The sequence below is a fragment of the Monodelphis domestica genome, chromosome 4 (genome assembly GCF_027887165.1).
Source record: "Monodelphis domestica isolate mMonDom1 chromosome 4, mMonDom1.pri, whole genome shotgun sequence".
Lineage (NCBI taxonomy): Eukaryota > Metazoa > Chordata > Mammalia > Didelphimorphia > Didelphidae > Monodelphis > Monodelphis domestica.
In genome coordinates, this window is record NC_077230.1 from 447719861 (window position 1) to 447733881 (window position 14021).

The window sequence follows — 14021 nt, forward strand, 5'->3', positions numbered from 1 at the left end:
GCAGAATAGTGGTCTAGGCAATGAGGGTTAAGTGACTGGCCCAGGGTCACAAAGCTAGGAAGTATTTGAGACCAGATTTGAAACAAGGATCTCCTGTTTCCAGGCCTGACTCTCAATCCACTGAGTTACCCAGCTGCTCCCCTGTGCATTGAGATAGTACAGTGGATAGAGTAGGGGACTTGGAGTTAGGAGTCCTGAGTTCAAATCCTGTATCAGACTCTTATCAGTAGGGTAATCCCAGGCAACCCATTTCAACTTCTTTCAGTCTTAGTTTTCTCATCTGTAAATTGGACATTATGATAGCCCCTATTTCACAAGGTTGTAAATATAAATTGAGATAGCAAATGTATAAGCACTTTGCAAACTTGAAAGTGCTATAGAAATATTACTTATTATTATTATAGTACCACACGGAAAATGCTCAATTTTAGACATTTATTGATTTATTTTCATAAATATTATATGATTTAGAAATATGATTGCCATCAAAGCAAAATCCAAGCATCAATATGAAAGCTCAGTTGATCAGTCAAAAAAAAATTGGAGTGAAGTTAAAAATTAACTACAAAGCAAAATGAAAAGTTTTAACTTTCAAGAATTAAGGCCAAAGTATCTCTGATGAAATCTGGGGTATCACATGATTATCTGTTTGCCTCCAGAATCCTGTATAATGGTGAGAAGGTCTTCAGTGTGGAAGGAACAAGAATCAACATTTTATTCTCCTTCAGGTTTGTTTTTTATTTTTGTCTTTTGGGGTTTGTCCTTAATCTTTTATGGTTGAACTTAGTTCTCCCATCCCCATATTCTCTCCAAAGTAATGACAGATTTACTAAGCCCTGGATTGGACAGGCCCTCTCCTAAAGATGAGGGGCAGATCAGTAGTGCCATGCTGGTTCCTTGTATTTTCCTTCCTTGGGGAAAAGGTGAAGAGAATTGGGTGAACTTGTTTGACAGAAGAGATAATCATCTGGAATAACCTAAAATGACTTGATTAAAAACATATCCAGATCTGCTAGGTGACTCGATGGGTTGAGGGTCAGTCCTAGAGATGGGGGGGGGGGAGGTTCCTGTGTTCAAATTGAGTCCCAGACACTTCCTAGACCCTGGGTGGGCAAGTCACTTAACCCTCGTTGGCTAGCCCTTATTTCTCGTCTGCCTTGCAACCAGTACACAGTATTGAATCCAAGATGGCAGGTAAGGGTTAAAAAAACCAACAAACATTCCAAAGCATAAACATTTTGCTTTGTGAATTGGCTCCTTTGTGAGATTGAGGTGTAGTCAAAAGAGCCTGGGATTTAGAGTCAGAGAATTTGACTTAGAATTCTGGCTCTGATACTTATTATCTCTGTGACCTTGAGCAACCAGCTTAAACAACCAGTACCTCAGTTTCCCCATTTGTAAAATGAGGGGATGGAACTAGTTGATTGCTAAGGTCTCTCTGAGCTCTAAACACAACCATCCTATTATCCACGTATTCTCTTCCCAAATGGCCAAGGCCTCTTGGGAGAATTACCGCCATTTGTCCCAACTGTGGATTACTTTAATCAGATCAAAACCTAAGTGAATGCACTAGAAACTAGAATTCTGATTGGCGTGGGGAAAGGAGGAAAAGGAATTGGGGAGGATACAGTTGGTTGGTGAGGAGACTGAGGGAGACATCTGGCAGCCAGGAGGAATTATGAAGAGAGGCACTGAATGCCTAGAAGTGGGCCTGAGGTGTAGTGGGCATTCATTCAATCTCCGTGCAGAGGGCAGGAAATGAGGAGATAAGAGGACGTTCAGGAAGGGAATTGGGAAGGCGACAAAGAACAACCCTGCCTACTTTATGATTGCCCAGGTAGGAACCGAAGACTTTTATGTTAGAATGGATGGTCAGTTCCTGAGCCCAAGTAGCAAGACCTATTTGAAACGTTGGATACTCAGCTTGACCTGGTCCACTCAACCTTGCAAGTCCAGCCAGTCCCTCTAATTCAATCCAGTGTCTGTCCATCCATCCTTCCGCCTGTCCATCTGTCCATCTGCCTGTCTATCTGTCTCCTCCTCCATCATCAGCATTAGCAACAAACAAATGCATGTAAGGAATCGAGCCCCCACCCCACCTGCAAATAAGAGATGGGGGAAAGGGGGCATATGTGCCCAGCACCTACTTTCTCTTCATTTCTTGGCACTAGGCTACTGTGAAAGGAATTGAGAGTTGAGAATTGGAGAGACTTTCGCTGTGTGTTCCTTCAGATGCCACAGCATCTTTCTGAGAAGACGCTCACTTGCATTTGGTGATGAGGCAGCCTTCTGTTGTTGATCCGCTTAAGGGTCTCCATTTTTTTACTCTGAAACAAATAGATTCCCCTTTTTATTTTCATTTATTTATTTGTTTGTTTTTAAACCCTCACCTTCCATCTTAGTGTCAAGACTGTGCATTGGCTCCAAGGCAGAAGAGTGGTAAGGGCTAGGCAATGGGGGTCAAGTGACTTGCCCAGGGTCACACAGCTGGAAGTGTCTGAGGCCAGATTTGAACCTAGGACCTCCCGTCTCTAGGCCTGACTCTCAGTCCACTGAGCCACCCAGCTGTTCCCAAGATTCCCCTTTTTAAATGAATGGTCTTGGAGAGAGAGAGAGATTTTCAGACTTCAAATCATGACTTCCAACCATTTGGGGAGCTGTGCATCATAATTGAGGTAACCTTGCCCTCTTCCTCCTTTACCAAAACATACTATTTGAAGACAGAATCATAAATTAGAAGAAGCAACTAGATAGTACAAAGAATAAAGCACCAGACCTGGAGCTAGGAATAAAACTGAATTCAAATATGATCTCAGACAGTTACTATCTGTGTTACCTTGGGCAAGTCACTTTTCCTCTGTCTCAGTTCCCAGAATTGTTCTGAAGATCAGAGTTTTTAATTGTAAAGTACTTAGTACAGTGCCTGGCACACAGTAGGTACTATATAGATGTTATCTATTAGTTATTATTAGTTAGTTATTATTTTGAAATCTAAAGGCTGGAGTTTGCATTGTCACCTGTGTGATTTTGAGCAAGTCACTTAACCTTATACGGGTTCAAAATTTCTCATCTATAAAACAAGTGAATTGGACTAGCTAACTCCCAAGGCTGCTTATTATTCTGAATCCGTGATTACATGATGTTGTTTCTATTGGAAAGCTTGCCAAGCACCCACCAAATGTAATGACTCTGTACTGCATGTAAAATGATGTTGATTTTGGAAAGCTTGCATTGGAGTCAGGATACTCTAGGTTCAAATACTGCCTCTGACAGAAATTGGCTGGGTGATTTGGGAAAGTAACATAACCCTGTAGACAACTCTCTAAAGACTGGAAATTGTATGGGGGCAGCTGGGTATCTTAGTGGATGGAGAGCCAGGCCTAGAGACGGGAGGTCCTGGGTTCAAATCTGACCTGTAACACTTCCCAGCTGTGTGACCCTGGGCAAGTCACTTCACCCCCATTGCCTAGCCCTGACCACTCTTCTTCCTTGGAACCCATACACAGTATTGACTCCAAGACAGAAGGTGAGGGTTTAAAAGAAAAAAGACTGGAAATTGTGTAACAGCTGGCAATCTGCATTTCTGCAAAGACTTTTCTCATTAGGAGCTTCCTACCTGATGAAATCACTTGTTAAGATGAAAATTCTTTGGAGAGTCTATGCTGATTTATTATTATTTATTAAATAGTGAAAGCAGGTTGGAGAGTTCAAGAAAATACACATAATCACATGGCTGGGTGCCTAGCTAATCTGAGCTTTGCGCTCACCTTGTGTCTCTGTTCCTAGGAAAAGGACCACCAGAAAAGACAAAAAGAAAGCACATGCTGCTTCCTTGATCTCTAACTTATTCCCCTGGTGACATCACTTTTTCTGGGTCTCTCTGGTTGGACAGACTTGACCTCAGTCCAGGTCAGAGGCCAGTCTTCTGGAAGCCATAGAGTCACATGGGACAAGAGGCAAGTGTCTTCCTAGATGCCAGTAAGCCTTGGGGTGTTCTCCTTATGCCAAAGAGCCTTGCGTATTGTTCTTATTCCAATCAAGGGGTGAGGCCAGATTTGAACTGAGGTCCTCTTGAATGCAGGCCTGGCTCTCGACTGTGCTATCTAGCTATACCACGGCACCCTATTGACTCCAGTTGTTTTTACATTCCATTAAAACCATTTTTCAAATGAACTATGAGTAATCTTCTCTCTTTGATCTTGTACTTGGGAATGGTTTTCTTTTCATGTAACTGACCACCTTGTCTTCATTAAAAAGATATATTATTCTATTTGATCCAACTGTCTACACTGTCAGGGTTGTTTTGAATCCAATGGCATCCAATGTATTATCTGCAAATCTTATGGCCATATTTGAGTCATTTGTAACACCCAGAGATAGGGAGAAGTCCTGAACTTGTGATTTTATTGGTATAAAAAACTTCCAGGTAAGGAAACTCCTTTTTACCTATTCACATCAGTCTCTCCTCTCTTCTCCTTTCCTCTCCTCTTCTCTCCTCTCCTTTCTTCTCTTCTCCTCTCCTCTCTTCTCCTTTCCTCTCCTCTTCTCTCCTCTCCTTTCTTCTCTTCTCCTCTCCTCTCTTCTCCTTTCCTTTCCTCTCCTCTCCTCTCCTTTCTTCTCTTCTCCTCTCCTCTCTTCTCCTTTCCTTTCCTCTCCTCTCCTCTCCTTTTTTCTCTTCTCCTCTCCTCTCTTCTCCTTTTCTCTCCTCTTCTCTCCTCTCCTTTCTTCTCTTCTCCTCTCCTCTCTTCTCCTTTCCTCTCCTCTTCTCTCCTCTTCTTTCTCCTCTTCTCCTCTCCTCTCTTCTCCTTTCCTTTCTTCTCCTCTCCTCTCCTTTCTTCTCTTCTCCTCTCCTCTCTTCTCCTTTCCTTTCCTCTCCTCTCCTCTCCTTTTTTCTCTTCTCCTCTCCTCTCTTCTCCTTTTCTCTCCTCTTCTCTCCTCTCCTTTCTTCTCTTCTCCTCTCCTCTCTTCTCCTTTCCTTTCCTCTCCTCTCCTCTCCTTTTTTCTCTTCTCCTCTCCTCTCTTCTCCTTTCCTTTCCTCTCCTCTCCTCTCCTTCTCTTCTCCTCTCCTCTCTTCTCCTTTTCTCTCCTCTTCTCTCCTCTCCTTTCTTCTCTTCTCCTCTCCTCTCTTCTCCTTTCCTTTCCTCTCCTCTCCTCTCCTTTTTTCTCTTCTCCTCTCCTCTCTTCTCCTTTCCTTTCCTCTCCTCTCCTCTCCTTTTTTCTCTTCTCCTCTCCTCTCTTCTCCTTTTCTCTCCTCTTCTCTCCTCTCCTTTCTTCTCTTCTCCTCTCCTCTCTTCTCCTTTCCTTTCCTCTCCTCTCCTCTCCTTTTTTCTCTTCTCCTCTCCTCTCTTCTCCTTTTCTCTCCTCTTCTCTCCTCTCCTTTCTTCTCTTCTCCTCTCCTCTCTTCTCCTTTCCTTTCCTCTCCTCTCCTCTCCTTTTTTCTCTTCTCCTCTCCTCTCTTCTCCTTTTCTCTCCTCTTCTCTCCTCTCCTTTCTTCTCTTCTCCTCTCCTCTCTTCTCCTTTCCTCTCTTCTTTCCTCTTCTCTTTTCAACATTTGCTCTCAGAGATTTGCCTAGGACACCGAGAGGTTGAGTGACTTACCTTGGGTCATTCAGTAACTATATTTTAGGGACAGTAATTGAAACCACATCTTCCCGCCTTTGAGGCTAGCTCTCTAATTGCCACATCAAACTGCCCCCATTAATAGTAGTTCTAATACCATGAATGTCATTAACTAGGGATGCTTACAAAGCACATCATATTATTTGATCCTCCAAATAACTTTGTGACATAAATATTCAACTAGTACCCCAGTTTATAAATAAGAAAACTGAGGCTCAGAATTACTTTCATGTGGTCAAATAATGGTAATAATATTTAGAATTTAAATTGCACACTAAGATTTATAAAGCACTTTACATTTCATCTCATTTGAAGTTCAGTCAACCCTAGCAGTGAGGTGGCAATTACATTCATCATCATTCATATAGATACTAACTTCCAGAGGTGGGAATTGAGCTAAGGTCTCTCCTGATACAAGCATTCTTTCCAAAGCACCTGGCTACCTCTTCTTGCTCCAATATTTGAGGATGAAGGAATTGTTCTTTCAAAGGGGATTCAGTGTTAAGGTTGTGTGCTTCATATCTTTGTCCCTGAGTGATTTTTTGTTTGCTATGCTGACAACAAACCAGATTCATTCCCTGTTTAGACTTTAATTATGATTTCACTCTGATGCCAGGGGATGGTTTTATTATGGTTGTGTGTTCTGGAACTACAAGCCATTTCCTTCAAGATCCAAGATGTGATTTCTCTGCTCAAACCCAGATTTATACCCACTGATTTTCATATGATTTTATAGAAAAATAAATACCTTTATTTAAACAGGTAAATTAAGACAAATTGTAAATGAGCCCAAAATGATAAATTTGGAATAACTCTAAAAACAAAAAAGATATATATTTATGACATGATCACATAATATTTTAACCTAAGAGATGGAAAAGACACCAGCGATTCTAACCTCTTAGACATTCCTTCCTACACCATTCCTATAGATGGCTTTCCCACCTCTGTGTGAACTCTTCCAATGGTAGGGAACTAACAAGATCAAAATGCAACCAGCTCAACATTTGGACATCACTTTATTAAGAAGTTCCTCCTTTGGGGGCAGCTGGGTGGCTCAGTGGATTGAGAGGCAGGCCTAGAGACAGGAGGTTCTAGGTTCAAATCTGGCCTTAGACGCTTCCTAGCTGTGTGACCCTGGGTAAGTCACTTGACCCCCATTGCCTAGCCCTTACCACTCTTCTGCCTTGGAGCCAATACACAATATTGACTCCAAGATGGAAGGTAAGGGTTTAAAAAAAAAAGTTTCTTCTTCTTATGACAAAGAATAATGTCCACCTCCAGAGAAAGAATTATTGGGGTCAGAATGCAGATCAAAGCATACTATTTTTCACATTAGTATGCATATGTGTGTGTATGTATGTATCTATCTGTCTATCCATCCATACATCCATCTATCTGTTGGTCCGTCCATCTGTCTGTCTGTCTGTCTGTCTGTCTGTCTATCTGTCCATCTATCCATCTATCTATCTATCTATCTATCTATCTATCTATCTATCTATCTATCTATCTATCTATCTATCTATCTGCCTGTCTGTCCGTCCATCCGTTTGTCCGTCTATCTATCTATCTATCTATCTATCTATCTATCTATCTATCTATCTATCTATCTATCTATCTATCTATCATCTATCTGCCTGTCTGTTCGTTCGTCCGTCTGTCTATCTATCTATCTATCTATCTATCTATCTATCTATCTATCTATCTATCTATCTATCTATCTGCCTGTCTGTCCGTCCGTCCGTCCATCTATCTATCTATCTATCTATCTATCTATCTATCTATCTATCTATCTATCTATCTATCTATCTATCTATCTATCTATCTATCTTCCTGTCTGTCCGTCCATCCGTCTGTCTGTCTATCTATCTATCTATCTATCTATCTATCTATCTATCTATCTATCTATCTATCTATCTATTCATCTATCTATCTATCTCTCCATCCATCCATCTATTCATCTATCTATGTATCTATCTATGTATCTATGTATCTATCTATCTATGTATCTATCTATCTATCTATCTATCTGTTTCTCTATATATTTATATTTTGGGATTTTGGTTTTATATGAATATTCTCTTACAACAATGGCCAATAAGGAACTAAGAAAAAAATTTGTTCCGTATACTAAGGCCTAATCTGTGCCATTGTAGTTTCTACCCATCATTGCAATCTCTGTATTCTGGATCAACGCAAAATATGTCTTCTCCATCAGATGACAACCCTTCAAATATCTGGAGTCAACACATTTTTCTTTCCTAAGTCTTTTCCTCTCAAGATGAAATATGCTTTTCCTCAGACTTTCCCTGTGTGATGTTTCCACATCCACACCCACATTGTTGTGATGATCACAACAATGGCCACTGTGCTGTGGACGTTCCCTAAATTGTCATCATCTCGCTTGAACAGTGGGACTCCCAGATGAATACGATGCCCCATGTATGATCTGGCCATGGCAGAATAAGATGAAAATAGTTATCTCCATATTTCTAACAAGCAGCTAGGCAAGCCAGTGGATAGAGGACTGGACAAGGTGTCAGGAAATCCTGAACTCAAATCTGGTTTTGGAAATTTCCTAGATGTGTGAGCTCAGGACAAGTCACTTAACCCTACTGACTCAGTTTCCTCATCTATAAAATGGGGGTTATAATAGCACCTACCTCATAGGGTTGTTGTGAGGATAAAATAAAGTAATATGAAGGACGTCCCAAAACTTAAAGTCCTATGTAAATGTCAATTTAAAAAAATTTGGACTCTACTTAGAAATTCCAGGATTTTTAGTCTTACTTACACATCTGCTCTATAATTCAATGTCAACAAACCTCCCTGAAAGCATGTGGCAATGTCAGGTACTCATCAGTTGCACATCTTTCACATTTGGCAGATTTATTACCCTTAAAGGCTACTTTCTTTGTCTTCTCCATGAACTGGTGGAAATAAGCTTATGGTAGGCTTGCTGACTTTATATTTGGTCAGTAAGATCTCATGTTCTTTCTGTAGGCAGTCAATCCATCAAGAAACATTTACTATATCCTAGGTATTGTGCTAAGGGCTGTGGATGCTAAAGGGACAAATGACAGTCCCTGCTCTCAAGGGACTAATGAGGGAGACAAGAAAACTCATATGTACAAAGATGCTATAAAGAGGATAAGTGGGAAACAGGGAAGAGCAGACCAGAAAGGCTCTAGAATTGAGGGAGGTTGGTAATGGCTTTCTCTAGAAAGTGCAATTTTTGTTGAGAAATAAAGAAAACCAGATAAGCCAATAGGCAGAGATGAGGAGAGAGAGCATTCCAGAAATGGGAAAGAAAATGCCCAGAACCAAACAAAGGAATATTTCTCAAAGATGAAATGAAGAGATCTCCACATTTTTGCCAAGAATTTAAGTGGCACAATGGATCAAACACTTGACCTGGAGTCAGGAAGCTCTGGGTTTAAATATAACCCAAGTGGCCTCAGACACTTCCCAGCTGTGTGACCCTGGGCAAGTCACTTAACCCCCATTGCCTAGCCCTTACCACTCTTCTGCCTTGGAGCCAATATACAATATTGACTCCAAGATGGAAGGTGGGGGTTTAAAAATAAATAAATAAATATAACCACAGATGCTTACTAAGTATGTGACCCTGGGCAAGTCACTTAACCCCCATTGCCTGGCCCTTACCACTCTTCTGCCTTGGAGCCAATATACAGTATTGACTCCAAGATGGAAGGTAAGGGTTTAAAAATAAATAAATAAATATAACCACAGATGCTTACTAGGTATGTGACCTTGGGCAAGTCACTTAAACTTTCTTTGTCTCAGTTTCTTTGACTACAATATGGAGATAATAATAGCACCTACCCAGCAATGTTGCTATAAGGATCAAATGAGCTAATCTTCATCATGTGTTTAGTACAGTGCCTGGCACTTGGGGGGAAATGCTTATTCCTTTCCCATATATCCATCTGCCGCTGTTGTCTCAGCCATATTCTTTACACTGAAGTATGCCACATATTTCCTAGCTTTCAAATTCCTTGTCTTCTCAGACATACTAAGAAAAAAAAGCATAACCCAATATAGCATCCTTTTGCTTTGAGTATATTTCAATACTGAATTTCAATTCTCCTGCATGCAAGAGGCTTTCTAAAATAACCACTGGATTTATTTTTTCCTTTCTTCTGAACAGAATTCTTCTAGTGAAAAGCTTTACTGTTTATAGACTGATGTAAAATGCATATGATTTATTATTAGTAAATTGAGTTAACAAAATATTCCAGAAATGGTACCAAGTTATGGGGAAGGGTGCCGGTTGATGTGGATTCTTAAAGACAGATCTGGGAATGTAGAATGCAATTATTAGAAAGTTCTATTAATTACATTGATAATAAATGGTGGCCTTTTTTCAGTAGGTAAAAGCCAATTCTTGGAAAAAGAAAAAACATAATGTCTCCCTTAGAAGATGAAAATGCTACTGTCAAAGAGAGTATTAATCTACAGGACATGCAACTTGATGAAAAGAAGCCCCCCAAAAAAGGTAAAGCCATGAAAGTGATGTCTAGCAAAGATTCTCTCTCTCTCTCTGTTTAAAGTTCATGAATTCAATTCAGTAAATTTATTAGACACCTACTTAATGCAGGGAACCATGTCATATTTTCAGCATCAATTCAACAAATATTTATTGAACTTTTAAAAAACCCTTATCTTCTGTCTTGGAATCAATACTGGGTGTTGATTCCAAGATAGAAGAGTGGTAAGGGCTAGGCAATGGAGGTTAAATGACTTGCCCAGGGTCACACAGCTAGGAAGTGTCTAAGGCCAAATTTGAACCCAAGACCTCCTGTCTCTGGGCCTGACTTTCAATCCACTGAGCTACCCTGCTGCCTCCATTGAATCTTTTCTATGTGCCAGGAAATTCTTGAGATCCTGGTGATCCAAGAAATATTTCCTGTCCTCAAAAAGCTTATCTTGTACTGCAGGTTACAAGACAAAAATAGATAATGAAACAATGGAGAACACACCAAAACTGGTGGAAGAGCTTAAGGAAATCTATATGTGGAAGATGGCACCTGAGCTCCCTTGGAGGAAACTATGAGTTCTAAGAGGTAGAGATGAGGAGAGAGGAGATAGTCTAGGCATGGGTGATAGCTAGTTCAACGGCATAAAGACGGGAGATGAGATGCTTAGTCTGAGGAATAGGCATTAGATTATTTTGGCTCAATATGTGACTGACTATCCCAGATGCTGGAATTCTAAGGATTCCAATTCCTTGAGGCAGAGGGTAATGATTGCTTTCCACCCATCTACATCCTCATGCTTTCTCTTCATTGATTTGGTTAGAAATTGGAAAGTAGAAGGTTTAGAAGAGAGAGAGATGAGAGGAAGTGGTGGCATCAATGGTAAATTATTTTCTCAAGGATTTTAATCCAGAAGGGTATGAGAGATATGGGATACAAGCTAGCAGGGATAGTAGGTTCAACCTTCTATGAACTAAAGGAATAGTTGACAAGATTTGGCAAATGGATATGGGGAAGAAGGTTGAGGATGAAGGAAGTCAAGGATGACTGATTTCATGAACCTGGGTAACTAGAAGGATAGTGATGCCCTCAACAGATGTTTGGAGTGGTGGTGGGATTATGAAGACTTTGACCATGTTGAATTTGGAATGTCTGTGAGATATACAAGAGAAATATCCAGTTGGCAGGTGGTGATGTTAATCTGAAGGAAAGGAGACAGCTAGGTGAGATTTATAGAGCTTGGAATCATTTGCATGGAGCTAATAATTGAATCAAAGGGGTGGGTCTCTTGAGATCACTTAGAGAGAGATTGTAAAGAGAGAGAAAAGGTATTAGAAATGAGCTGTAGAGAACAATCATTCTCAGAGGAAGGGGCATTTAATAATATTGACTACCTCTAGCTCTTCTACATTCTTTCCTCCATGGATTTTCCTGAAACTGCTCTCTATTGGTTCTCCTCCTACCTTTAGGGTCATTTCTCAGTTTCCTTCCCTACATCCTCATCTAATTTCTTGAAATTTAATATTGATCTTGTATTTGTTTTTACTTTGTAAGAAATTTTATCCTCTAACCAAACCTAAAGCCTCTTCTCTTTGAGTGGAGTCTTTGAGTAAAGAAACTCATTTGTACAAAAGTTCAGTCTTACACTCTCTGAATTTAGATACCAAAGGCTTAGTCTTTCCTACAGTGATTGTTAAAGGAAGAAAAAAAAACAACTCTGTTCTCAATACTCCCAAAAGACATTATCTCAGCATTTCTTGAAAGGTTTGTGTGTTATACTTGAGAATTTGGACAAACTGATCCTTTCCCATCTTTAGCAATTCAAAAGGTGATTTTATCTAATCCCCCAGGTGCCATTGAAGTTCAAACAGATTCAGGACCAATTGATCTTTGGATTTGGCAGATCGCTTTCAGTTGTGTGATAGAGGTGGAAGTCAGCTTGTAAGGAGTTGAGAAATGAAGGCAGGGGATATAGATAACTTCTACAAGTTTGTCTGTGAAAGGGAAAAATATAGGATGTCATCTTGAGGGGATAGCAGGGTTAAACAAAGGGATTTTTGTAGTTATTGTTGTTTTAAATAGGAGACATATTTGTAGGCAATGGAAGCTAGTACACAGTAAAATAATATAAGTATAAGCAAGAGATAGGGAATGAATAAAGGTACAAGTTCCCAGAGAAGTTGCAACTGAGTAGGATCATGGGAATAAATAAAGGATTAGACTTTGGTCTGAGAGTGGACATCCTCTTTCTCTATAATTAGAATAAAGAAGTAGAAAATGCAAGATGGCAAAGAAGAATTTTAAGAAGTAAGGGAGATAAGAGATCATGACAGATGCCTTTGACTCTTTAAGAGATGTGGTAGTAGTCTCTTGGTAACCGAGGATGACGATTATCTTTGTGCGTTTTCATCTATGGTGTATAGATGAGTTTGCTTGTGCGTGAAGGAGATTTAAATGGAAAAGTCATTGCACGGAGACAGTCCCACTCTCTCGGTGTTGGAAGCCTGGGTCCAGTGGTATGAAAAGTCATTACACCTGGAGACTTCCTCAGCTGCATTGGATGGCCGTGTTGTCCTTTGTGCTCCAACATGCCCTAAGCACTCCACAGTGCTTTGCTGCGTTGCCATCTCAGCTGTTGAACCTTCTTATTGGTTTCTTCCGTCTGTTCAGCCAAAGCAGTCTTCAGTGGTCTATGACCCAATGGTTACCCTTACAAGATTTAGCCGGCCTGTCGAAGCTATTGCCATTAAGAGATAAGGTCCTTTAATAAGAGGGAGGGCTCTGAGAAATATAGGGGGCTTAACAATCACTTTGGGAAGTATGATTGCTCCTCACATAATCAGAGAGAAATCAAAGGATGACCATATTCAGGTGAAAGCCCAGATGGGCTACGATTAACACAGATAGGTGGTGGACCTCATTGGCATGATTTTAGGGCTTCTTTCAACAGCAAGTGCAGCAGAATAAGCAGTAATGAGGGTGACCCATGGTTGATGTTTGTCAAGGCTTGTCATGACTGGTGATGACTAGAGGGCAATTGATCCATGAGTATCTGAAAATACACATTTAAACACATCAATCATGGAGCCATGATGGCAAAGGAGGGAAAGTGACACCAAAATGAGTGATGGAAAGGCAGAATAGTGATTGATGGAGGGACTACAGATTACAATGAGGATAAAAAATAGGTTTAAGAAAAGTGCACTGACAAAATTTGAAAACTGAGAAGGGCCTCAGTGACCTGAGTTTCCTCAGTCTCAGTTTCTACACCTGTAAAATGGGGATAATGATACCACCTATTTTACATGGTTCTTGTGAAGAGAAATAAGAACATTGCAAGCTTTGCAAACAATATTTTTAACATTATTTTTATTTGGTGAATTTCAAGATTCCTTGGTTACAAAAATCATATTCTATCCCTCCCTCCCCTCTCCCCACCCCTCCCATAGCTGACACACAATTCCACTGGGTATTACATGTGTCCTTGATCAGGACCTATTTCCATGATGTTGATGTTTGCACTAGGATGATCCTTTAGAGTCTACATCCTCAATCATATCCCCCTTGACTCAGGTAGTCAAGCAGTTGTTTTTCTTCTATGCTTCTACTCCCACAGTTTTTCCTCTGGATGTGGATAGTGTTCTTTCTCATAGATCCATCCAAGTTGTTCATGATTACTGCATTGCCACTAATGGAGAAGTCCATTACATTCGATTGTGCCACAGTGTATCTGTCTCTGTGTACAATGTTCTCCTGGTTCTGCTCCTCTCACTCTGCATCACTTCCTGGAGGTCCTTCCAGTCCCCATGGAATTCCTCCACTTTATTATTCCTCTGAGTTTGCAAACAATATTAATGATATAAATATTAGCTATTACAATTAAATTTGATATTTTTATTTAAA

General features: G+C 40.3%; 1 protein-coding gene across 8 annotated transcripts in view; it reads left to right on the forward strand.

The window, feature by feature from the left end:
- Window positions 1–619: 619 nt before the first annotated feature.
- Window positions 620–14021, forward strand: part of LOC100028858 (probable small intestine urate exporter) — a 61910-nt gene continuing 48508 nt past the window's right edge. For 2 of the 8 annotated variants that reach the window (XM_007492566.2, XM_007492576.2), the window contains exons 1-3: window positions 624–728; window positions 3787–3956; window positions 10011–10138. In XM_007492566.2, coding sequence (XP_007492628.1) covers window positions 10048–10138 — 91 coding nt within the window. In that variant the 5' untranslated portion in view covers window positions 624–728; window positions 3787–3956; window positions 10011–10047. Of the gene's footprint in view, window positions 729–3786; window positions 3957–10008; window positions 10139–14021 lie in introns of those variants that run through there. The other 6 variants (XM_016422411.2, XM_016422413.2, XM_007492567.2 and 3 more) reach the window with 5 other exon arrangements.